The 27110-nt window shown below is 43.4% G+C and overlaps 1 protein-coding gene across 1 annotated transcript in view; it reads left to right on the forward strand.

Moving 5' to 3' along the window:
* The window catches only part of PROS1 (protein S), a 125607-nt gene that overhangs the window by 92480 nt on the left and 6017 nt on the right, over nucleotides 1-27110 (forward strand). Inside the window, exons 9-13 of the mRNA XM_073616998.1 lie at nucleotides 15517-15635; nucleotides 18153-18342; nucleotides 24311-24475; nucleotides 26689-26857; nucleotides 26946-27097. Of these exons, the coding sequence (XP_073473099.1) occupies nucleotides 15517-15635; nucleotides 18153-18342; nucleotides 24311-24475; nucleotides 26689-26857; nucleotides 26946-27097 (795 nt within the window). The remainder of the gene's footprint in view (nucleotides 1-15516; nucleotides 15636-18152; nucleotides 18343-24310; nucleotides 24476-26688; nucleotides 26858-26945; nucleotides 27098-27110) is intronic.

The raw sequence follows: 27110 nt of genomic DNA on the forward strand, positions 1-27110 counted from the left end.
GGCTGCTCTGTGCAACACCATTACACAGAGCAGGTAAGTATGACAAATGTGTTGTTTATAAAAAATAATAATAATAATCCAATGTTTACAATCACTTTAAGGGCTCAGTGGAGGGAAAATCAGCATCTGAACCCAGGGAAGCTGGAGGATGATAGACTAGAAGTGATATAAGTCATTACAATTATATTTAAAATAAAAATTAACCAGTATATATTTAAATGATTATATACATTAAAAAAAGTCTCAGCCTTTAGTACTACTTTAATATAAAAATATTTATATCCCCCCCCCCGTATCGTTTTTTGGACAAAAATATTCGTATGAAAATTCTTTGTACAGTTAATGAATGTTGTTTGAAAATTTCACTTAATTTTAACACTCGATTTCAAATTTAATATATTTTCTGAATGAAAACCATATACAATGTCCGAAAAATCATTCAGTCAAGAAAAGTTTTCTATTCTGCTCCTGCAAATTTTCCTGTCACTGCTGTCGAAAGCAAACATCGTTTTGACTCCACTAACAATTAGAAAGTCGAACAAGTACTCCTAATGCCGCATAAACACGATCGGAATTTCCAACAACAAATGTTGGATGTGAGCTTGTTGTCGGAAATTCCGACCGTGTGTAGTCTCCATCGGACATTTTTTGTCGGAATTTCCGACCAACAAAATTTGAGAGCTGGTTCTCAAATTTTCCGACAACAAAATCCGTTGTTGGAAATTCCGATCGTGTGTACACAATTCCGATGCACAAAATTCCACGCATGCTCGGAATCAAGCAGAAGAGCCGCACTGGCTGTGGAACTTCCTTTTTCTAGTCCCGTCGTACGTGTCGTACGTCACTGCGTTCTTGACGTTCGGAATTTCCGACAACATTTGAGCGACTGTGTGTATGCAAGACAAGTTTCAGCCAACCCCTGTCGGAAATAAATCCACGCTTTGGTCGTCGAAATTCCAATTGTTTGTATGCAGCATTACAGCGAACATTTTTGAAGGAAAAATGTGTTCATGTGTTGCAAAGCATAAGTGACAGCAGGTGCAGGTAGTTTGTTTCAAGCTACCTGCCTATGACAAGGGAGTCTCTCATGCATTATATTATATTATAGTCCTGTCTGAAAAGCTGCAAAACAGTGTTTTAGGTCTTTTAAATTTGATTCTAATGATATGTGCCAGATTCAACCTCTAATAGTACAAGGGTTCTTCAAAAAGTTTCTGACCCCATATATCTTCTATCTGTTATTCTCAGAGTTCATTCAATATTTTGTCCTCTAACCATATAGCTGGTTATTTATATTTACCACTGCATGTAGATATTCAGAAAGACATTTTTTTTTTTTTTTTACTTTTGCATATCAACTAAATTATACACCAATATTTTTTTTTAGGTTTTTATTCGATTAACCGATTATTCAAAACAATAATCAGCCAACAAATCGATTATGAAAATAATTGTTAGTTGTAGCCCTAATGTATATATACAGTATCTCACAAAAGTGAGTACACCCCTCACATTTTTGTAAATATTTTATTATATCTTTTCATGTGACAACACTGAAGAAATGACACTTTGCTACAACGTAAAGTAGCGAGTGTACAGCTTGTATAACAGTGTAAATTTGCTGTCCCCTCAAAATAACTCAACACACAGCCATTAATGTCTGAACCGCTGGCAACAAAAGCGAGTACACCCCTAAGTGAAAATGTCCAAATTGGGCCCAAAGTGTCAATATTTTATGTGGCCACCTTTATTTTCCAGCACTGCCTTAACCCTCTTGGGCATGGAGTTCACCAGAGCTTCACAGGTTGCCACTGGAGTCCTCTTCTACTTCTCCATGACAACATCACGGAGCTGGTGGATGTTAGAGACCTTGTGCTCCTCCACCTTCCGTTTGAGGATGCCCCACAGATGCTCAATAGGGTTTAGGTCTGGAGACATGCTTGGCGAATCCATCACCTTTGCCCCCAGCTTCTTTAGCAAGGCAGTGGTCGTCTTGGCAGTGTTTTTGGGGTCGTTATGTTGGAATACTGCCCAGTGGCCCAGTCTAGGAAGGGAGGGGATCATGCTCTACTTCTGTATGTTTCAGTACATATTGGCATTCATGGTTCCCTCAATGAACTGTAGCTCCCCAGTGCCGGCAGCACTCATGCAGCCCCAGACCATGACACTCCCACTACCATGCTTGACTGTAGGCAAGACACAATTGTCTTTGTACTTCTCACCTGGTTGCCGCCACTCATGCTTGACACCATCTGAACCAAATAAGTTTATCTTGGTCTCATCAGACCACAGGACATGGTTCCAGTAATCCACGTCCTTAGTCTGCTTGTCTTCAGCAAACTGTTTGCGGGCTTTCTTGTGCATCATCTTTAGAAGAGGCTTCCTTCTGGGACGACAGCCATGCAGACCAGTTTGATGCAGTGTGTGGCGTATGGTCTGAGCACTGACAGTCTGATCCCCCACCCCTTCAACCTCTGCAGCAATGCTGGCAGCACTCATACGTCTATTTCCAAAAGACAACCTCTGGATATGACGCTGAGCACGTGCACTCAACTTATTTGGTCGACCATGGCGAGGCCTGTTCTGAGTGGATCCTGTCCTGTTAAACTGCTGTATGGTCTTGGCCACCGTACTACAGCTCAGTTTCAGGGTCTTGCTAATCTTCTTTTAGCCTAGGCCATCTTTATGTAGAGAAACAATTCTTTTTTTCAGATCCTCAGAGAGTTCTTTGCCATGAGGTACCATGTTGAACTACCAGTGACCAGTATGAGAGAGTGAGAGCGATAACACCAAATTTAACACACCTGCTCCCCATTCACACCTGAGATCTTGTAACACTAATGAGTCACGTGACACTGGGTATACAGTACAGTGTACGGTACAGTGTATATATATTACATCTTGATCAATGTTATTAAATCCTCTTTATATAAAACTATTTATGAAAATTATACAACTGGTAGTCCTTTTAATAATGATTTGCAGAGGCATTATTATGCTTATTATTAAATAAAGGCCATAATGTCTCACTTCAGGAAATGAGACCTTGTGACCAGTGTGTCTGTTATTTTCAGCATTTAATATTATTATATATTTAGTTATCAGACTCACCCAAAGTTTACTGACAAAATGAAAATATGAATATTAATGCTAAGTAACCTTGTCTTTTAGGAAGATTTTTTTAATGACAGTATCTAGAAAGATCTGGTCACTTTAATATGTACTTGTTTGGTGATACAGTATCTTCAGACAAGGTTTGGGCATGATATCAATGTTCTAATTAGTATAAGGAAATAATACATCAAGTAAGGTTTTAATTTCCTGTTGATATAATAAAGTGTACATAAAACCTGTCTGAGAACAGAAATGTGTAAAAGCCCAACAGTGCCATCTTGTGGATCATATTTAGTTCACATATAATACATTTTATAAATGTGCAAAGAACAAAAAAACCAATTGATGTATGCACATTTTAATTAAACTGGATACAGCATAAGAAAAAAAAAAAAAAACATGATGCCATAGGGAAGGTAGAACTGTTTTTAAGTTTAACATACAGTTTCTCAATAAATGTATTTTATGTATTTCCTCCCTAAACTGAGTTTTTTAAACAGAGCTTCTAGTGCCATATGCAGGTAGATGACATTTCTGAATTTACTGATTTATTTTATGTTGTAAAGCAACACACCAAAGAAATCTGCACTATTACACGAATAATTCCTTCAGGTAAAACTCCATATTCCTCAGATGCATTTGTGCACAAAAATTGAGTTGTACCCCCCCCCCCCAAAAAAAAGTCACAAGGCAAAAAGTTTAAGGCAAGACTTAAAGCTTAAAAGCCGATTTTGATCTTGTTATGGGTGGTCATCTCAATCAGAGTGTCTTTCTTGCTGTAATAGCTCCCTCCATCCACACTAACAGCTCAGCTGGATGAATCTCCCTCTGGGGGGTTATTGTATTTTGACAGTTGGCAACTGTGGAGTCCCCAAGCAGTGCCTGCATCTGATTGGATGCAGGAGTTGTTCGGCTGATAATTTTCCACCTTTATACCTGGCTCCTTCAACAAAAGGCGATTCAAAGGTTTTGTCTATCAGGGTGGTGTTAACAGGGCCATCCACTGAGTGAATTTTGGGCAATTCCGCATGAATCAGACAAAATTCGATACATGTATGGGCAGTTTTAGACAAGTCACCTCTGTTTGTCCCATTGAATCTGGTTAAGTTTGTTACTAAGGGCTCAACTTTCTAATTTTGAGGATACTGCTGCCTGGCTAAGCCCCACACCTTGTGATCCCTCTGTTCCAATCAGATCACTTTAGTGACCTCTAATGTGGCTCTGATTGGACAAAAGGTCTTTGGATAGTAATGTTTAAAGGGAAGTGATTGGGAAAGCTGAGCTCCTGGAAACCAAGCAGGATCAGAAAAGAAATTATTAGTTTTTGGGGAATTATTTTGGAGCTAATCAATAGTTCACATTCTCACTTGTTTGTATATTTGTATGTATTCTAGAATATTCACAACAAACCCCTCCTTTTCTACAAAAAAAAACAAAACTTGGTTGGATATCACAAGTATTTTAGTTTGAGCAGCACTGTGGCACAAATTAACTCCTTCCTGCTTGTCTCCCCTTAAATGTTTGTTATTTCGCCATTCATGCATATAACTCATATTCAGTGCTTTACTCTGTTTTGTTTGTTTTTGTATAGTGACATTAAAATAATAACACAAATTTTGTCCTCAGTTCCCCCTCACATCACAATGCCCCCTTTACACATCACAGTGTCCCCTTTACACATCACAGTGCCCCCTTTACATATCGCTTTGCCCCGTTTACACATCACAATGCCCCCTTTACACATCACAATGCCCCCTTTACACATCACAATGCCCCCTTTACACATCACAATGTCCCCTTTACACATCACAGTGCCCCATTTACACATCACAATGCCCCTTTCACACATCACGGTGTCTCCTTTACACATCACAGTGCCCCATTTACACATCACAATGCCCCCTTCACACATCACGGTGTCTCCTTTACACATCACAGTGCCCCCTTTACATATCGCTGTGCCCTGTTTACATATCACAATGCCCCCCTTACACATCACAGTGCCCCCTTTACACATCAAAATTCCCCTTTACACATCACGTGCCTTTACATTTCACAGCAGCCCCTTTGCGCATCACAATGCCCCTTTACACATTACCGTGCCCCCTTTACGCATCACAATGCCCCTTTATACATCACCTCACCATGCCCCTTTACATATCACAATGCCCCTTTACACATCACCATGCCCCCATATCACAATGCCCCTTTACACATCACCATGCCCCTTTACATATCACTGTGACCCATTCACACATCACCGTGCCCCTTAGCGCATCACAATGCCCCCTCACACATTACCGTGCCCCCTTTATGCATCGCAATGCCCCTTTACACATCACTGTGCCCCTTTAAACATCACAATGCCCCCTTTACACATCACAGTGCCCCCTTTAAACACCACCGTGCCCCCTTTACATATCAAAATTCCCCCTTTAAATATTACAATGCCCCTTTTACACATCACCATGCCCCTTTACATATGACAATGCCCCCTTTACACATCACAGTGCCCCCTTTACACATCAAAATGCCCCTTTACACATCACGTGCCCTCTTTACATATCACAGCACCCTCTTTAAATATCACCGTGCCCCTTTGTGCATCACAATGCCCCCTTACAGATTACTGTGCCCCCTTTTCGCATTACATTGCTCCTTCACAAATCACCATGCCCCTTTACATATCACAATGCCCCCTTTAAATATTACAATGCCCCTTTACACATCACCATGCCCCTTTACACATCACAGTGCCCTCTTTACATATCACAATGCCCCTTTACATATCACAGTGCCCCATTTAAACATCACTGTGCCCCTTTGCGCATTACAATGCCCCCATACACATTACCGGGCCCCCTTTACGCATCACAATTCCCCTTTACACATCACCATGTCCCCTTTACATATCACAATGCCCCCTTTAAATATTACAATGCCCCTTTACACATCACAATGCCCCCTTTACACATCACTGTGCCCCTTTACATATCACAATGCCCCCTTTACACATCACTGTGCCCCTTTACACATCACAATGCCCCCTTTACACATTGCCGTGCCTCCTTTTCACATCATAGTGCTCCCTTTACACATGACAGTGTCCCCTTTGCACATCTCAATGTCCATTTACATGTGACAAGTCCCTCTTTACACATCACAATTGCCCCATTTACATATCACAGTGCCTCGTGTACACATCACAGTGCCCCCTTTACACATCACCATGCCCCCTTTACATATCATCATGCCCCTTCACATCACCCTGCCCCTTGCAGTCATAGCTTCCCTCTCCTCCTTTACATCACAGTCACCCTTTCATTTACAACCTCCCCTGCCAAGTCCTACTAGGGCAGAGGCACATAGCAGCTGGGTGTTCTCTCTCTCAGGTCTCCCGCCCAGCTGCCTTTCTCATACTCACAGCAGGCAGGGGTAGGAGGTGCTACAGATCAGGACAGAGGGTGGGAGCTGCCCAAATTTTTATGTTAACAAGCGGGCAATTATTGGCTTGTTAATATGAAAAGACTCCCGCTCTCTGTCCTGATCTGCAGCACCTCCCATCCCACCTGTTGTGAGTATGATAGCGGCAGCTGAGTGGGAGACCTGAGAGAGAATGCCCAGGATGATAAGTGGCACAGCCGCAGTCAGGACAGGATTGTCGTTCGTTCTGGATACTGACTGCGGTCCGCTATTCAGAGAACCCTTAAATCCTGGTGTACCTAAATCTGCTAGTACATCTAACCACATCCAACTCCACCCTGCTCCTTCATCCAGAGTGGAGGCACTCTAATGCCCCGTACACACGATCGGACATTGATCGGACATTCCGACAACAAAATCCATGGATTTTTTCCAACGGATGTTGGCTCAAACTTGTCTTGCATACACACGGTCAAACAAAGTTGTCGGAAAATCCGATCGTTCTGAATGCGGTGACGTAAAACACGTACGTCGAGACTATAAACAGGGCAGTAGCCAATAGCTTTCATCTCTTTATTTATTCTGAGAATGCGTGGCACTTTGTGCGTCGGATTTGTGTACACACGATTGGAAATTCCAACAATTCCGATTTTGTTGTCGGAAAATTTTATAGCCTGCTCTCAAACTTTGTGTGTCGGAAAATCCGATGGAAAATGTGTGATGGAGCCTACACATGGTCGGAATTTCCGACAACAAGGTCCTATCACACATTTTCTGTTGGAAAATCCGACCGTGTGTACGGGGCATAAGATGTGTTACTGGTCATATCACCAGGTGAAAACAGAGGAAAAAAAGGCTAAAAAAAGAAATCTAATGCAGTCATCACATCCACTGATTGAAAGCTAGGCCTCAAAACAAATAGATTGTGTAAGATAGGTAAAGGGTAACATCATCCAAGAGTAATTAGAAGAAAGGTGGGAATGGAGACCAGTCCCATGATGGTGCGCCATAAACAAAGAGAATATGGACTATCTCAGTACCAGTTTAGACAGTTTACATAAATGATTTTATAAACATATCTCCTCACAGGTCATGTATTCCTCAACATGGAATACTTGTTGTATATCATGTTGTACATTTTCTGCATGCTTTATTTTTTTATTTTTTACTGTGTGAATAACTAATTTCAGGCATTCTCCTGAAGAAGCGATAGAGTTCCACGAAACATGTTGAGGAATACATGACCTGTGAGGACCCACTATACCTCTGTTCCCCTTAAGGTGGCACATCAAGTATTAGTGACACACATGTATTGTTACTTTGTATTTGGATTTCGTTTTGGCATGGAATCTGTTACGATGTATTGGGATATCCTATTTTTAACTCTTTTTGTATAAATAAAAATAAATTTTTTATAAAAATCATTTGTATAACCTGTCTAAACTGGTTCAGAGATTCCATATTCTCTTTGTTTATGAAGCACCAGCAGGGGACTGGTCTCCATTCCCACATTACATCCAATGATTGGTAAGCTGCAAGATATTACATTTTTTGTTTTGGGTTTAACCGCTTGTCAAGGTTGGCTCGGCTGCACGAATCGCTGTAGCTGTACGTCGTTTCCTTTACCAGCTATTGCAGGCGCGTGTGCATGCGGCGCGTCGCTGGAACCGATGTGCGTGGCTGGTGGCCTTGATGTCCGCCGGTCACCCGCGATTGCTCCACAGAGAGCTTGAACGGGGATCTGTCAATGGGGAGTAGAGAGAGATCTGCTGTTCCTAGTGATCAGGAACAGCGATCTCTCTCTATTCCCTGTCAGTACACTCCCCCACAGTTAGAAACACCTCCCTAGGGAACACTTAACCCACTGATCGCCCCCTAGTGTTATTCCCTTCCCTGCCAGTGCCATTTATACAGTGTTCAGTGGCTATTTTTAGCTCTGATCATTGTAATAATGTCACTGGTCCCAAAAAAGTGTCCAATTTGTCTGCCGCAATGTCGCAGTCCTGCTAAAAATTGCTGATCACCGACATTACTAGTACTTACTTTTGCACAAACTAATAAATATACGCTTATTGTGATTCTTTTTTACCAAAAATATGTAGAAGAATACATATTGGCCTAAACTGATGAAGAAATTTGTTTTTTAAAACATTTTTGGGGGATATTTATTATACCAAAAAGTAAAAATATTGCTTTTTTTAATTCAAAATTGTGTTTTTTTGTTTATAGCGCAAAAAATAAAAACCGCAGAGGTGATCAAATACCACCAAAAGGAAAGCTCTATTTGTGGGGAAAAAGGGACATCAACTTTGTTTGTGTACAGCGTCGCATGACCGCGCAATTGTCAGTTAAAGTGACGCAGTGCCGTATCGCAAAAAATGGCCTGGTCATTAAATGGGTAAATCTTTCCGGGGCTCAAGTGCTAATACCGCTTTAATTCTGAGTAAGTCTAAAATATAAACATTTCTCCATTAGGGGACGACTGATGTGTGAGCTGGAGTAGTTAATGCAGAGAAGCAACTGTAAATTAATGAATGAGGTACAAAAATACTTTTGTCCTGATTTATTTTTCTTAAGTTGTATCTGTTTCTGCCTCCCCCATAGTCAGCTGTTATATTCTACAGAACGGCCTCACAGAGTCTCTAATTATATTATTATTATTAATAATCTTAATCATCATAATACATGTGTTACTGTTACACGTCGCCCTATAAAGTATATTGTTACTCTTCTGAGTCACCCTATTTATTATTACTCTTCGAAGATGTTATTGATTTACTGTAAAGAAAAATCAATCCAATATTTGCACAAATGCCATCCCAGGCAACCTTCCTGATCAATGAAAATCCCAGTAGAAGCGGAGGTGACAGCAGTATTTGGCAGTTCTCACCTAGTCTCATCTCTGCAGCGATAACACATAGTAATGAGTAATAACCACAATGTGAAGAGTCACTTCGCTGATAAATAAGATCACACTCCATCAGGGTTTCTCACTTTTTGATTACTGCCATTGTTTGTTTTTTCTCTTCCTGTCATATGTGTGAGAAGAAGCTCAGGGCACCGGTTTGGGTGTAAATCCCACGCCTGGCACCGACACATTGCCTGCTGCTTACAGTATAACTTTTTATACTTACCAAAACGTGTGTCTATTAACCTCATAGTGTCCACAGATAGTAGATCTGGTGAGGTGAGCCTAATGCCGCGTACACACGAGCGGACTTTCTATCCTACTTGGTCCGGCACACTTTCCGACGGACTTTGTCCGCCAGGTGCGCCGGACTTTAAAACGGACGGACTTGCCCACACACGCCGGGACTTTCCGGCGGGCTAAGTCCGCCCGTCTTTCCGACGGACTTTCGCCGGAGTTCCGGCGGACTTTCAGAATGAACGGACTTGCCCACACACGGACAAGTCCGTTCATTTTGAACGTGACTCAGGTGCGACGGGACTAGAAAAGGATGTCAATCTTGCCGCTTTTATCGGCGAGATTGACACCTTGCTAGCCCCGTCGCGGGGCATACCAGGCCCTTAGGTCTGGTATGGATTATAAAGGGGAACCCCGCTACGCCGAAAAAACGGCGTGGGGTCCCCCTAAAATCCATACCAGACCCCGATCCGAGCACGCAGCCTGGCCGGTCAGGAAAGGGGGTGGGGACGAGCGAGCGCCCCCCCCCCCTCCTGAACCGTACCAGGCCGCATGCCCTCAACATGGGGGGTGGGTGCTTTGGGGGAGGGGGGCGCCCTGCGCCCCCCCCCCCCAAAGCACCTTGTCCCCATGTTGATGAGGACAAGGGCCTCTTCCCGACAACCCTGGCCGTTGGTTGTCGGGGTCTGCGGGCGGGGGCTTATCGGAATCTGGGAGCCCCCTTTAATAAGGGGGCCCCCAGATCCCGGCCCCCCACCCTATGTAAATGAGTATGGGGTACATGGTACCCCTACCCATTTACCTAGGAAAAAAGTGTAAGTAATAAAACACACTACACAGGTTTTTAAAATATTTTATTAAACAGCTCCGGGGGGGGATCTTCCTCCGGCTTCGGGGGTCTTCTTCCGGCTTCGGGGGTCCCTCCGCTTCATCTTCTCCCGGCGTCCGGTTGGTTCTTCTCCGCTCTCCGGCCTCTTCTCCCGGTGTCGCAGGTCTTCGGCCGGCCCCTCCGCTCTCTTCATGTAGCTCTATTGCGAGCGGAGGTCCGGACTTCTTGGCTTCTTGGCTTCTCTTCTCTTCTCTTCCCCCAGATGTTGACACGACGCTCTCTCCGGCTGGACTGGTCTCTGAGGGCTGCGTTGTGACTTATATAGGCGGAGACCCCGCCCCCATATGATGTCACAGTCCTTGGGCATGTTGGGACTGTGACGTTTTAGGGGGCGTGGTCGACCACGCCCCCTAAAACGTCACAGTCCCAGCATGCCCAAGGACTGTGACATCATATGGGGGCGGGGTCTCCGCCTATATAAGTCACAACGCAGCCCTCAGAGACCAGTCCAGCCGGAGAGAGCGTCGTGTCAACATCTGGGGGAAGAGAAGAGAAGAGAAGCCAAGAAGCCAAGAAGCCAAGAAGTCCGGACCTCCGCTCGCAATAGAGCTACATGAAGAGAGCGGAGGGGCCGGCCGAAGACCTGCGACACCGGGAGAAGAGGCCGGAGAGCGGAGAAGAACCAACCGGACGCCGGGAGAAGATGAAGCGGAGGGACCCCCGAAGCCGGAAGAAGACCCCCGAAGCCGGAGGAAGATCCCCCCCCCGGAGCTGTTTAATAAAATATTTTAAAAACCTGTGTAGTGTGTTTTATTACTTACACTTTTTTCCTAGGTAAATGGGTAGGGGTACCATGTACCCCATACTCATTTACATAGGGTGGGGGGCCGGGATCTGGGGGCCCCCTTATTAAAGGGGGCTCCCAGATTCCGATAAGCCCCCGCCCGCAGACCCCGACAACCAACGGCCAGGGTTGTCGGGAAGAGGCCCTTGTCCTCATCAACATGGGGACAAGGTGCTTTGGGGGGGGGGGGGCGCAGGGCGCCCCCCTCCCCCAAAGCACCCACCCCCCATGTTGAGGGCATGCGGCCTGGTACGGTTCAGGAGGGGGGGGGGCGCTCGCTCGTCCCCACCCCCTTTCCTGACCGGCCAGGCTGCGTGCTCGGATCGGGGTCTGGTATGGATTTTAGGGGGACCCCACGCCGTTTTTTCGGCGTAGCGGGGTTCCCCTTTATAATCCATACCAGACCTAAGGGCCTGGTATGCCCCGCGCTCGCCGCAATAGGAAAATGTGTTTTTCCTATTGCAGCGAGCGTGAGATGCAATACCCTGCCCTCGTGTTGTATCTGGTCCGTCGGACCAGCCTACACACGAGCGGGCTTTCCGTCGGACCAGCACACACACGAGCGGACTTTCCGCCCGAAACTGAGTCCGGCGGAAAGATTTAGAACTTTCTTCAAATCTAGGTCCGGCGGGCTTTTGGGAAAAAGTCCGCCGGAAAAGTCCACCGGTGCCTACACACGGGCGGATTGTCCGGCACACTCTGGTCCGCCGGACCAAGTATGCCGGAAAGTCCGACCGTGTGTACGCGGCATTAAAGTACTGTATACCTAAAGCCAAGCTGTTACGTTTCCACTTTGGACAGAGGAAGGAAAAATTCTGTCATGTTTTTATTGTTTGTTTTCCTGAGATCTGCTCTTTATACAGTGTTTATCCTAAGCATTGTCACCTGGACAGAAAGTGTTGAGAAATTCAGAATTTTACAGATGTCACCATAACAGGAGGTTAAAGAAAATTTTTCCTGTTATGCCGCATACACACGACCAGTTTTGCCGTCGGAATTAACTCCGAAGGTTTCTCCGACAGAACTCCGAAGGAATTCAATTCAAGCGGTCTTGCCTACACACGGTCAACCCAAAGTCCGACCAAAGTCTGACCGTCCAGAACGCGGTGAGGTACAACACTTACAACGGGACTAGAAAAAGGAAATTCAATAGCCAGGAGCTTCCGTCTCGTACTTGCTTCACAGCATGCGTCGTTTTTGGTCCGTCGGAACAGCATACAGACGATCGGTTTACCCGATAGGAATTGGTTCAGTCAAAAAAATTTAGAACATGTTTCATTTCTAGTTCCGTCAGAATTTTCGAAAAAAGAAGTATGATGAGGCCTACACACGATCGGAATAGAAGATGAAAAGCTTCCGTCTGACTTTTTCTGTTGGACATTCTGCTCGTGTGTACGCGGTGTGTAATTCTTCTTGTGACAACTGTCTATAATGCCCCCTACACACGATAAGAAATTCCGCTAGCAAAAGTCAGATGTGAGCTTTTGGTCAGAAATTCCGACCGTGTGTATGCTCCTTCGGACTTTTGCTGGCAGAATTCCAGCCAGCAAAAGATTGAGAGCAGGTTCTCTATTTTTTGGTCGGAAAATGCATTCGTCTGTATGCAATTCGGACTCGCAAAAAATCACGCATGCTCGGAAACAATTCAACGCATGCTCGGAAGCATTGAACTTCATTTTCTCGGCTCGCCGTAGTGTTGTATGTCACCGCGTTCTTGACGGTCGAAAGTTCAGAGAACTTTTGTGTGACCGTGTGTATGCAAGGCAAGCTTGAGCGGAATTCCGTCGGAAAAACCATCCAAGTTTTTTCTGACGGAATTTCTGAGCATGTGTATGGGGCATTATGCCCTGTACACACGATCGGACATTGATTGGACATTCCGACAACAAAATCCATGGATTTTTTCCGACGGATGTTGGCTCAAACTTGTCTTGCATACACACGGTCACACAAAGTTGTCGGAAAAATCCGATCATTCTGAACGCGGTGACGTAAAACACGTACGTCGGGACTATATACGGGGCAGTAGCCAATAGCTTTCGTCTCTTAATTTATTCTGAGCATGCGTGGCATTTTGTGCGTCGGATTTGTGTACACACGATCGGAATTTCCGACAGCGGATTTTGTTGTCGGAAAATTTTATAGCAAGCTCTCAAACTTTGTGTGCCGGAAATTCCTATGGAAAATGTGTGATGGAGCCTACACACGGTCGGAATTTCCGACAACAAGGTCCTATCACACATTTTCCATTGGAAAATCCTTTCGTGTGTACAGGGCATTAGAGTGTTTCCCCTGACTGATTTCCTACTATTTCCTGTTGTGTCCCTGAGACAGGAAATTAAATGCCCCCAATAGAACACAGACAGAAAAAAAAACCCCACAAGAGTGCTTAGCATTCTCTACTCTATCCAAGACAAAAAATATTTTGGTTTTAGATATGTTTTAAAGGGTAAGTGCAGTTTTGGGAAAAGAGCACCATCCACGCCCCTTCCTTTTCATCAAATTTGGCTACACGATGCTGGAAAAGTATAGTTTTCATGGCAAAAATGTTCATCTTTTTCATAAGCTTGGTGCATAGGCACACGAGGGTCATTATTCTTTGTACATGATCTCAATGGACACTAAAGCATAAACACATAGGGGCTGATTTACTAAAGGCAAACAGATTTTGCACTTTATTATAAAAGTGGATTGCGCTAACTTCTGTGTGTGATACCACTGCTGAAATATACAAAAATAGGATATCAATCCTATGTAGCGTGCTCTGTATCAATTAAAATTGTGTCAAAAATATACTGTCCACATAGTGTTTACTAGTGACAAAATAATATTCCAAAAAACTGTTTAAAGTGCTAGTGCTAAAAAAAAATATAAAATATGATAGATAATAAAAAATGTGCAATGTGCCAATATTTCTTAGTCACCATCAAATATCACATATCACCATGCATATATACTACATGCTGCAAAAAATGTCCTCAACATGTGCATAAACACTACAGCCCACTAGATGTCCTCAGTGGGTGATTACTTCTGTGCATTGACGTTAGGTGCTACCAAAAGCTATTTAAAGTGCTAGTGCTTCAAAAATATCAAAAAAATATTAATACTAAACAATGTGCCAATATTACTAACAAAATATCACATATCAACATGCATATGTACTACATAGTGCAAAAAAATAATAAATGAATGTCCTTGACATATGCAGAAACACCACAGTACACTGGATGTCTTCAGTGAGTGATCACTCCTGTGCAATGACGTTCCTTTTCAGTATATTGTGCTCCTAATTTACCACTTATCGTGACTTCACCACCACCTCATGCAATAGCGACTCACCAGATGTAATAAGAATAAACGCCTTTGGTTCATTAAGGATAACCAATCCGTTTGTGATAGGTCCAATAGCAGCCTTTCCAAGCAATGTATTAGTATCTCTTGCTCTGTTCAGTGCTCATGAAGACATATGGATAGCCTTCATGGTATAGTATGTAATTTCATTTTATTAAAAAAGTTAAAAGCATGGTTAAACTCACATGTTACGGTGCCCTTAAGCCGGCACCAAGCAAATCCAGCAGTGTATACGGAGAGCGGTGTCTCAGTTTGTTTCCCCTCTGTCACTGTGTCTCCTCACAGCGGCAATGTATGCGTTTCGCAATGTAATTTGTGTCATCAGGAAGCTTCCTGATGACGCAAAATTACATTGTGAAACGCGTAGAGGCTGCTGGAAACTTTCTCATCACTTCCGGTTGAACGAGAGTGAGGCCTAGAATGCATGCCGCTGGCAAAATGTGAAGAAAGTTAAAACAAACTATGAAGCCATAACCGTTATTTAATTCCTTTATGTATTTAATATCCACAATAGCATAAAACTTCACAGAGTACACTCCAGCATCCCTATCATATATTATAAATTAACCTACCAGTTAAAACAAACAATATATCCAAATTTCAAGCAGATATTGTCACTGGTGGGATTCAGATGGAAATAAAATCAGTTCACTTGATTATCTTGCAAAAATATATTGAAGAAATACAAATTTTAGATTTTAAACACATAGGCAATTATTTATTGACTTTATTGTGAAACATCTTAATAACAGTTGTTGCTGACTGTGTTGAGTGGATTGTATTAATGTTTTATGATCTCTGTTGTAGCGTATCCCGACTTGTGTTCCTCTCAATCTGGAGACAAATTATGAATTGCTGTACCTGGCAGAACATTTTACAGGAATTCCTGTTGTCTATCTGAGATTCAAACTGCCAGATGTTACAAGGTAAGGAAGGCTAGATGGCTAGACTTGCCATATTTAAGTCAATATCTAATTATTTTCAGTAAAAGACAGATATTTGTCCCTATTTGTTGAAATCAAACTAGTTACGGTTGCTAGTAGGACTGATATTAAATTGAACCTATTTTTGCCCTGCATGGCAGAACTCAAGATTAAATTACTTGGACACTAGGGAGCATATTTAGAAAGTAATTCAATTGGTGACTATGTCTGCACTTAGAGGTGCAGGCAGCTAACAACAAGGTGAATATACAAACCCTCAAAATAAATCATATAACAAATGGTGCAGAGCCTCATACACATGAATATAAGTGAATAAAAATGCTAATAAAATAAAATGCGATAACAGTGACTGCAATTCCTCATTTTATTCCATAAATCAATAAAAAATCTATATTCCAGTCCACAATCTGTTTTCTTGCCTTTAATATCTTCCTCCTTAATACAGTGTTTATACTTCCATAAATTCCACCAAATGAGTGCCAGTGCCTGACCGAGCAATATGTACCAATCACACCAGTTATATTTGTTTAAGCAAGTATATAGAATTATACATACAAGCTGCAAGGAAATTGACCTATGTTAAGCATGTACACATTGGGTCCTCTCTCCTCTTGTGACACAAAAGTGCTCCCATTTGGGGTGCCGCGACAGGGGAGGGGATCGTCCATACCTTTATCTTCTTTGTTTGACTTACATGCAATCTGTTAGTTGTTAATAAGTTCCTAATGTCCTGATATTTGTTCAACAACGTTGTTGCACGACGTACTATACCTAAATTGTACTCTGTACCTACCTGTGCAAATAAAAACATTTGAAAGGAAAATGAGTTCCAGTGCCACATGCAGATGCAATCCTTGGTGCCACTATTCCACCACCACTTATGTACTCAACAAAAAGACAGCTGCATGTAAAATCAACAAAACAACATGTAGTATGTATCAACTCCAAATCTCATTATGACAACTACCAGTGATTTGGACTTTTCCCCACCAGGAGTTGGCCTTACGGGTAGAGTGCTGTATAAAAAATGCTCACCACACGGAGTCACAGAATGCTATATATAGTGTCGTGTTTAGGCCTCAGAAGTGAATCCAGCATCAGGTAAACAAACATAAAACCAGACAAACTTACTAAGATGGCCGCTGTCCTGAGGACCGCAAGTGGTGACATAATGTCTGTACATATGCTCTACCCAACACATTTCGTGCGAAGGCACATCTTCAGGGGATTCACCTATGCCGACATCACCTTAGAACATCCTCAGTTAGCCTGTTGTACAATAAAGCTGGAAATGAATCTAGCAGCCGCAGTGATAATGAAGTCCAATGCATGTGGCGCTGGCACTCAATTGGTGGAATTTATGAAAGTATAAACACTGTATTAAGGTGGAAGATATTAAAGTCAAGACAACAGATTGTGGACTGGAATATAGATTTTTTCATCGATTTATTGTATACAGTGAGGAATTGCAGTCACTGTTATCACATTTTATCTTATCAGCATTTTTGTCCAGTTATAATCCTCGTTACTTTGAATGACACACAAATCGCTGTCTTTTGGTACAGGCGTCCCGTGATTCTGTTTGCACGATTTTAATGCAATCCGCCGGGCGACAATCGCAGCAAAATCGCACTGCGATTTGGGTGCCATTCAAAGTAACAGGGATCGCAAGGGCATCCCACGATTTGCGGCATTTCTGAATCGTGGGCAGAATCGCAGTGATTCCACCTGCAAAGCGGAATGCCATGGTGTGAATAGAGTCTTAAGGAAGTGAGAAGTACTGTAGATATCACATTAATGATCTGGAGATTGTGTACAGATTAACAAAGTTGCCCATACAATTTACACATAAATTTTATTTTCAACCCTTTCTTCCAATCATTGCCCAGTGTATGTGCTGTTGCCAACTTTCAAACTGGCAGTTATCAAATTCTGAATGACCTGCATGGAAAATGCCAAAAATCTTTCTCTATCAGATTTGTTCATCAACATTGGCCTTCCGCAATCAACAAGGAGAAGAAATGGTTGGCCTGATAGGCTCATGAAGACCTTAAAATTGAACTTTCGGCACAGCACTGTTGGCACTATTACATGCAAATATGCGGCCCCTCTGCGCCAAGGCCCGGCTGCCAAGAAGCCGCATATTTGCGTGCGCTCGGCGCCAAGAGGTTAAAAGACAGTAATACACTGCCTCACCCTGTTCTACGCATGCTTTGAATTTTTCGGCACTGTGCTGAAAATCAGAACCACTAGAGGCCAATCTGTTGACAGCCTAAAGATTTACTGCTGCTCAGCGGCTCTGGGCTTCAGCAAAATGGCAGCCTCCAGCAAGAAGAAACAGAAGCAATGCTGGAGGCAATTTACAGCAAGCACTAATTTTGGCAGTATAATTATGAATGTGAATGTATCTTCCTTGCTAAAGAACATTATTTTTTTATCAAGTTGTTATGAGTAAAGATCCACCTTAAACTGACATTATGGCATTTATTTCCCACAAAGGTTTTCAGCGGAATTTGATTTCCGAACCTACGATGGAGAGGGAGTGATTCTGTATGCAGAGTCAGCTGACGCCACATCATGGTTTCTACTCGCTCTACGTGATGGAAAAATTGAAATTCAGTTCAAGAATGACCTATGGACAAAAGTTACAACTGGCGGCAAGTCAATCAATAACGGAGACTGGCATATAGTGAGTGTCATGGTTTTTTAATTTTTTCAGATTTTTTTAAATTGCAGTATTTATTTTTCCAAAGGACTACAGTTTTATTAAAATAAATTAGCGGTGCCGCTATTGATTTACATTTTCTACTAATATAATAATCTGTGTTTTTTTTTCTTACTGTTAGGTATGTGTTTTCATGGTTTTCTATACTGTAAAAAATCTACATTCCTTATTTTTACCTTACAATATATTTTTTGGGAAGCTCTTCTTTAGTTTAAATCTATCTATCTATCTATCTATCTATCTATCTATCTATCTATCTATCTATCTATCTATCTATCTATCTATCTATCTAGATTTGTGTGGCATGGGGTCACATAAAGGTACAGAACCCAAGGATCATCTTCATTATGGCCTCCTATAAATTGGTTTGTGTTTCAATGCATGACACATCTAGATCATGGTCCTGCATTTGTCATGCTGGTAACAGTGGGAGGGGTGAACTGTCAGAACTTACAGCTAGCCTTAAGCTGGCCATAAATGGATTGAAATCTATGGACATTCCCACTTGACAAAAGTCGGTATAAAGTTTAACTTCTTTCGAATGGGAATGATGGCAGATTTTCATTAGATCAATGGCTGCAGCCAATCATTCAGCTGTAGCATTGATCAGGTATTCTGCCAGCGGAGGAGTCCCCACTGTCAGAATACAATAGCACAGTTGGGAGGATTCCTATCCACCTTGCTTTTGTAGATGGAGGAATCCTCCTCCTTGTTTTCTTTCAGTCAGCCAGCGACCCAGCTATGGGCAGCCTTAGACAGCACATAGGAAGATGGAGCAAAGTACTATATGTACACTGTGCCCTAGAGAATAGAACAAAATAATAAAAATAAAAGTGAGGTTTCTTCTTTAAACTTGCCACCTGGTAATATCAGTGGTACACTTACAACATGAAGCTCCCTGATTGGATTGCTTCCATGGGTATGTGCCAGCATTGCCTTCCCGGTTGTGCTATTCCTTGCCCAGTACACCTATTTCATAACTGTAAAATAAGAAATGCTGATCTGTAATTACAAATCAAAAGGTAAATTGGGCTAGTTAAAGCTGAATAGCAGGCGCAAAGTTTCTGATAACTTTTTATTATTTGTCACTTACCCTTTCCAGTGTGTTTTTTTAGTTTTGTTACCTCTGATAAACATAAAAAAATAGTTTGGAGGCTTCACATGCTTCCTCATCTTCCGCTGAACTTCTGGCCGCACAGTCAACCCCAGCACCACGGTTATGTCTCTGCATCCTGTGTGCTCTTTCTCATTCAATAAAATAAGACTGTGATGATGCTTGCAGTGGTACTAAACCCTCCTATCCTTTACAGACAAGGAAGCTGCCATCTTATTCCCCGTTTGATCTGCAGTTTCTCTGGTGGTGCACATGTGATCAGTTATGAATCAGACATTTGATGACTTAAAGCGGACCTTTTTCATTTTTTCAACTTTCCATCTATTAAATCTTCTGCCCTTGTTGTTTTAACTTTGATAGTAAACATTTTTTTTTCTGCCAGTAAATATTTTATACAGCCCACTTCCTGTTTCTTGTCTGGTCATTAGCCTAGGCTTATCACATCATGCACAGCTCTCTCTCTCTCACTCTCATGAGAGTTTGCCAGGAAGGGAGGGGGGGTTAGTCATAAGAGGGCCAATGAGAGCTGCAGGGCTGGAGGTGTGCCTCTTTGTGTCTGTGTGAATCCAGAAAGTGAACAGGGACTTAAAATGGTTGCAGCCAGACTCAGTGGAGGGAGATTGCTGTAGCATATTTGGCAAGTACAGAATCACAGTATATATAAAAGAATATGCAAAATGGTTGGAGGGAAGTTTCAGAATGGCAAAAATGTTTTTATTACAAATTATGTGAGCAGACTGCAGTTCCTCTTTAACAATTAAATTGAGAATGTAAACCCTTGACAGTTATCATCACAACATGCCATGAATGTATCAGTTTTGGGAAACAGTTAAATCAATGGGTTTTATTTCACAGTCTGGGTTTTTGAATGATTTTGCAAGGGGGAATGGGGAAGAGCACATGGCTAGCTGGGGTCAGGTCTGGAAATACAGGGAGAGCCTACAAGCAGGGCTGTGTTTTGGCCTAGGCCGACAAGGCCTAGGCCTAGGGCGGCACTTTGCGGGGGGCGGCAAAAAAAGCCGCCCCCCCGCATGAGAGAAAGTCCCCCCACCCGATTCCCGGCTCCCGCGGCCGCCCCCCGCACACAGGCAGCCCACGGCGGCCGCCTTGCTGTAGCCGCGCTGTTGTGTATGGGCGTGCTTGGCAGAGGGTGGAGGGGCGTGTGTATGGGCGTGCTTAGCAGAGCTCACGCCCCTCCACCCTCTGACAAGCACGCCCATACACAGCAGCGCCGCCCGCTACAGCAAGGCTGCTGCCGTGGGCTGCATATGTGCGGGGGCGGGCACGGGAGCCGGGAATCAGGAAGACGGGTGGGGGGACTTTCTTTCATGCAGGGGGCGGCGTGTGACTCACGCCCCCATAAGCGGCCGATGATTGGCGGAGGTGGAGCCTTATGCTCCGCCTACCCTCCTCCACACTGCTTGACCCTTCTCCTCGGCACTGGGGCAGGGTCTGGCAGTGACGTCAGGAAAAGATAAACAGAGAGAGAGGCACAAGGGAACCCCGCAGAACAGCAGGTAAAGTTATTAAATAAATTATAAGATTTTTTTGGGAACAGTGTTGGCATTTGATGGCACAGTGACTGCAATTGATGGGCACAGTGACAGCATTTGAGGGCACAGTGGCTGCGTTTGGTGGCACAGTGGCTGCAATTGATGGGCACAGTGGCTGCGTTTGATGGGGCACAATGGCCGCATTTGATGGCACAGTGGCTACAAATGATGGGCACAGTGGCTGCGTTTGGTGGGCACAGTGGCTGCGTTTGGTGGGCACAGTGGCTGCGTTTGGTGGCACAGTGGCTGCAATTGATGGGCACAGTGGCTGCGTTTGGCACAGTGGCTGCGTTTGATGGCACAGTGGGTGCAATTGATGGGCACAGTGGCTGCAATTGATGGGCACAGTGGCTGCGTTTGGCACAGTGGCTGCGTTTGATGGCACAGTGGCTGCAATTGATGGCACAGTGGCTGCGTTTGATGGGGCACAGTGTCTGCGTTTGGTGGGCACAGTGGCTGCAGTTGATGGGCACAGTGGTTGCGTTTGGTGGGCATAGTGGTTGCGTTTGGTGGGAATAGTGGCTGCGTTTGATGGAACAGTGGCTGCATTTGATGGGGCACAGTGTCTGCGTTTGGTGGGCACAGTGGCTGCAGTTGATGGGTACAGTGGTTGCGTTTGGTGGGCACAGTGGTTGCGTTTGGTGGGCACAGTGGTTGCGTTTGGTGGGAATAGTGGCTGCGTTTGATGGAACAGTGGCTGCATTTGATGGGGCACAGTGTCTGCGTTTGGTGGGCACAGTGGCTGCGTTTGGTGGGAATAGTGGCTGCGTTTGATGGAACAGTGGCTGCATTTGATGGGGCACAGTGTCTGCGTTTGGTGGGCACAGTGGCTGCAGTTGGTGGGCACAGTGGTTGCGTTTGGTGGGAATAGTGGCTGCGTTTGGTGGGAATAGTGGCTGCATTTGATGGAACAGTGGCTGCATTTGATGGGGCACAGTGAGGCTGCAATTGATGTCTTTTTTTCTGAATTTCTTAGTTTGTTTGCACCCCCCAAAAATTTTGAGCACCAGCCACCACTGGCATGTGCAAAGTGCTCCATGCATGCTAAAATCAATGCAAACCCTTTAAACAGTCCACATTTAGTTGCAGTCTCCAGGGAGTGGGGAAGGGTACCTGTCAAAAACAGGTACCTGTTCCCCCCTCCCCCCTGAAAGGTGCCAAATGAGCCTAAAGAGGAAGGGGTGTGGTTTACAGATGATAGGGTGGGTCTTAAACAGGAAGGGGTGTGGCCTCAGCAGCAAGGGGTGGGTCGTATTTAAATTAGGGGGGTGCATGAGTTTAGTCAGGCCTAGGGCAGCACAAAACCTAAATACACCACTGCCTACAAGTGATTTAATTCTTTATCATGGGAAAGAAAACTGATAAGGCCAGGCTGCATGGGTAGGCAAAACTATCTAATTAAAAGAAATTTGTTGTGCCTGAAGTTCAACTAAAGTAGCATTAAAGCCCCAGCGTTTTTAAGCTTAAAGAGGAGTTCTGCTTAAAAAAAAAAAAAAATTAAAGTCAGCAGCTACAAATACTGCAGCTCATGACTTTTAATAATCAGACACTTACCTGTCCCAGGGCCCATTGATGTGGAGGACTGAAGCCCCGCTCATCTCCCCCTCCTCTCTGCGGCGCCGGCATTGTAAATGCGGCTTCCGAGCCGTGCCGCGCGCCGTGACTACCTGGGCAATCATCTGGGACCTGTGACGTGTCCCAGATGATTGCCGAGAGGGAGGGGGAGAGGTGATCTCCCTTCCGGTGCCGTGGTGCGCCGGGAGGAAGTGGGAGCTGGGACCCTCTAAAAAGAGGTTATCCACCCCCCCCCAAAAAAAATTACATGCCAAATGTGGCATGTCAGGGGGTCACCTCCCTTAAATCAGAGTTCCATTTTTGGGTGGAACTCCATTTTAACACATTGGGAAAAATAAAATAAACATTCCCCAGTAAACTAGTTGTTATCTTACCCCAGAACTTGCAGTTTATCATTTCTATGCTGTTGGCTCTGGGGGGGGGGCTGCTTCCTTTAACTTCTGGTCTGGTCACAGAAAAGCGTTAACAGTAGACAGTCTGGAGTCAGTCTGTTAGCTTGGAGAGAGGAGGGGGAGGCGGAGGGAAGAGCAGGGGAGTCCCTTGCCATCCTAAGCTATGGAGTTGTGTGTTTCTTTTGATGCACACAGTGTAGGGAGACACGGTTTTAGTCCCTGCATGCAAGGGTGACTCCATAGGATTCTGTAAGAGAAAGAAGCCACCCTATAATAGGAAACCTGGGGAAGCAGTCATGACACCTGCTTAAATTAGAATATAGGGAAAGATTAATAGATAAATAAGCTGCATACTCAGTAAGTGATTAAATCAGCTGCTGAAAGTGCTTGAAAGAGAATTATGGGCATCTAAAGCTGGCCATACATCATACAATGTTCTTATTCAATTTCCTTTAGATTTAACTTCAACTATGTAGTGTAAGGACCTGCCTGATTGCGTACTAATTGAAAATGTTTCGGTGTGACCTCATATTATATGGTTTTTGGTAAATCTAAAGGAAAATTGTACAAGAAAATTGTATAATGTATGGCCAGCCTTAAAAAACAAACATCTATACTCACCTCCCTTCTGCAGCATCGGTCTGATGCCGCAGCTGTTCCCTGTCAGCTCTAAGCCTGAGACCTGAGCGATCACATGACCTGTCAGTTCCCAGTCAGCTCTGAGCAGAGAGCGGTGACTGTCAGTCACCGCTCTCTGCTCTGTCATTCCAGAGTTTACTGGAGCTCCAAGCTGGAGAAGGGGTGGGAGCAGCTGGCTCAGTCTCTCAGCTGCATGCTGAGAGGCTGAGCCAGTTGCTGATCAGGCATCTGGGTGGGTCCCTCTCTGTGATGTCAGCCCTCCACTGTCAACTGATTCTGGGTCACAGGAGCTAAGTGCTCTCCTGTGACCTATAAGAAAAGAAACGCAGAACATTTTTTTGGCTATACTTCTCTTTTAAAAAAAACTGAGGGTTTAATATAATTTTAATTGCCATTTGACAAATGACAGACAATTCCTAATCGTTCAGTATGGCCGTCTGAATATTGTGGCTATGGTATGTAAACTAAACAATGAGTTAAATTATATGTAAACTACAGTTCATTTTTAGAGTATGCTATGATATAGCTGTACATTTGTAACCACTATGCTTATTATAATTTATCTCTTCTTCTTTCCTTCATATATCACCTCTTGTTCAAACATTGTAAAAATAAACAGCTACACAGTAAACAAAAATGTGTGTTCATTCATCTTGTAGGTGTCCGTGGAAGAGCTGGAAAACAGTATAAGTGTGAAGATTGCAAAAGAAGCTGTTATGAACATCAATAATCCCAAATATCTGTTTAAACCTGTGAATGGTATTTTGGAAACCAAAGTCTACATAGCGGGATTGCCACGGAAAACAGAAAATCTCATTAAACCGGTGATTTCATGGAATGTTTATTCACAGTGCAATCATTGTGATACATTTAAATTCCTTTATTGAGGGAAGAACAAAAGTAAACAGCAGAGGAGATGCAGAAACCCATAATTAGGTGCCTAGTCACCCATATCAGTGCCAGTGGCAGCTTTTTATGTTTGTTTTAGCTCTGATCATTCTACTTTGCTCTCTTTGTACATATTATTTTCTCTCTAAATAAACACCCAATTGAGCCCTCATTTTTTATTAGACAAACGTGTTCAGGCTGGATAAAAAAAAGTAACAGGTGTAGGTCTTTTTAAATTATTTTTATTTTATTATTCTTGTCCTTTAGCTGTAGCCCTATTCCAAGCTGCTTTGTACCAGCAGCATGCAGGAGAGTCAGACCACCGCTCTCACATAGAGTGCAGCGTACTGGATCTCCAGCAGTCTCACACCCCCTGTGTAGTGCTACAATCAACAGTGCTACTTGGTAGATCTTGAACTTTGCTGACTGGAGCACTGTGCAGGGAGCATATCAAGAGATCTGAGCTGCTGCACTCCATGTGAAGTCTATATATACACATACAATGAGTGCACATCCACACAAATCAAAGTCCACAAACATTAAGTGAAAAACATCAGTGATGTGCGAATCTTCTAAAAAACAGTAAAGTCCAGGAATGAGTGAAAACATTCAACTATGCACCGACTCCTTGAATGTATCTTGAAGAGACGACCAAGACATTCATGCCCTTCACTGCAAATAAGGTTGGCCTTTTACCAAATATGAAAGATCCCCACCACAGAGATCAGCCAGGCATGTAATTAAAAGACCTCCAGACATTCATCAATGGCAATAGCAGGGCACCAGCTTATGGTTCCAGTGTGATTCCAAGGATCAGCATGTCAGATCAGGCCGCATCCGCACTCATGGAGGGGAACAGAGCCCACACATAGTGTAAAACCGCCAAACTTTGCCGCTGGCCACACAGTGAAAGCCCCTCGCAACACTCGCCCTCAAACAGTGTCATCAGGGGAACAAGAGCAAACATCAGTGCCATCTAATGCAGATTATATAGGCTCCCGCACTGCTGTGGTTGTACACTCAAAAAAGTATGTAAAGGTGTATGAAGTGGTCTGGATCTTCAGAGTGCTACTTCCACAGAGCAGCTTGATATAGGGCTACTTCAATAGCACAAATAAAACATCTCTGCAAATAATGAAAAATAACCCAAGCAGAAGTTATCTGCATGTCAAAATGATTTGTAGAGCTAGAGATACAGGAAAAGGGGACGTTATATACAAATGTCATATTTTCCTGTAAAAGTCAGCCTCTCCCATTTACTGAGTTACTATGGCTGCCAATCACCTTCAAGGACCAATAGGAAGGGAGAAGGAAAGGTCAAGTTTGACTTTTACAGGAAAAATTGAGATATGCGGTATATCAAACTTCAACAGCTCTGGATCTACTGATCATTTTGACATAAGATTTACACAAGAGGTAACCTATGTTTACAAAAGAGCATAGCAAAGAAAAAAATGAATACTATGTCTTTCCTTTGTTGACATTTTGCTACATTACCCATAATCATATTAGTAAGAAAAATATAACAACCACCCTACCATCTAAAACTGCATTACTTCTAAAGCTGTCCAAAAGGAATGGAATGACAGAATGGGATAAAAGTCACCTGATTCCAGTTGATATAGATGATTGTCTCATGTGTGTGGGGTAAGCAAGATGGCCCCAACCAAGCCTTGTTAGGAGAACTCTGATTGGGCTAATTAGAAAGCCTATACTGACCACTACTTCCTTCATTAGATAAGAGACATGCTTATCATAAACAGAAACTCTTGGGATAGGAACCCCCTCCCTTCTTTTTCACACATTGCATCAGGGTTGGGCTCAGGGGAATGTCTGCCCTATTACAAATTGGAGGCCACTTCACTTTTTTTCCCTGTTAGTAGGTTAAAGCCCAACTCCAGGCAATTTTTTTCTATTATTTTAGATAAATAATGAAAAGCTTAGATCCTTTCCTCAGATTTTTATTGCTCTTGATAGAAGTGATGGACGATCTCCCCTAGACAAAAAAACAAACACATTTTCAGTGAAGTGGGAAAGGGTTAGAACAAAGGGTTAGAGTTATGCTCTTAATCAGAAAAAATGGACTGAATTTAAATAGTGGAACTTAATTTAAACCTCCTCCCATGCTTAAAAAAAAATCTCACTGTAGATTAACCCCCGACTGGATGGTTGTATCCGTGGATGGAACCTGATGAATCAAGGAGCGCTGGGTGTAAAGGAATTTATTCAAGGAAAGCAGAGTAAGCATTGCCTGGTGGATGTGGAGGAGGGCTCCTACTACCCCGGAGGAGGACTGGCACACTTCAAACTCAACTACAGTAAGTCATTGTGCATAATGCATTTGTTTATAAAATTATGTTGTGGCATTGCCTCATTACAGATATAATTTGTCATTGTTCCTTATAGCTGACATCACATCAATTGAAGAAGATTGGATAGTGAATGTTACTCTGGACATTCGCTCATCTACTGGCACTGGGGTAATGTTTGCGCTAGTTAAAGAAGACACCGTGCCATTGGCAGTAGCTATTGAGGATCAGTCATCTGACATTGTGCAAGTATGTCTACAGT

The sequence above is a fragment of the Aquarana catesbeiana genome, linkage group LG02, assembly GCF_042186555.1.
Source record: "Aquarana catesbeiana isolate 2022-GZ linkage group LG02, ASM4218655v1, whole genome shotgun sequence".
In the NCBI taxonomy this organism is placed as follows: Eukaryota; Metazoa; Chordata; class Amphibia; order Anura; family Ranidae; genus Aquarana; species Aquarana catesbeiana.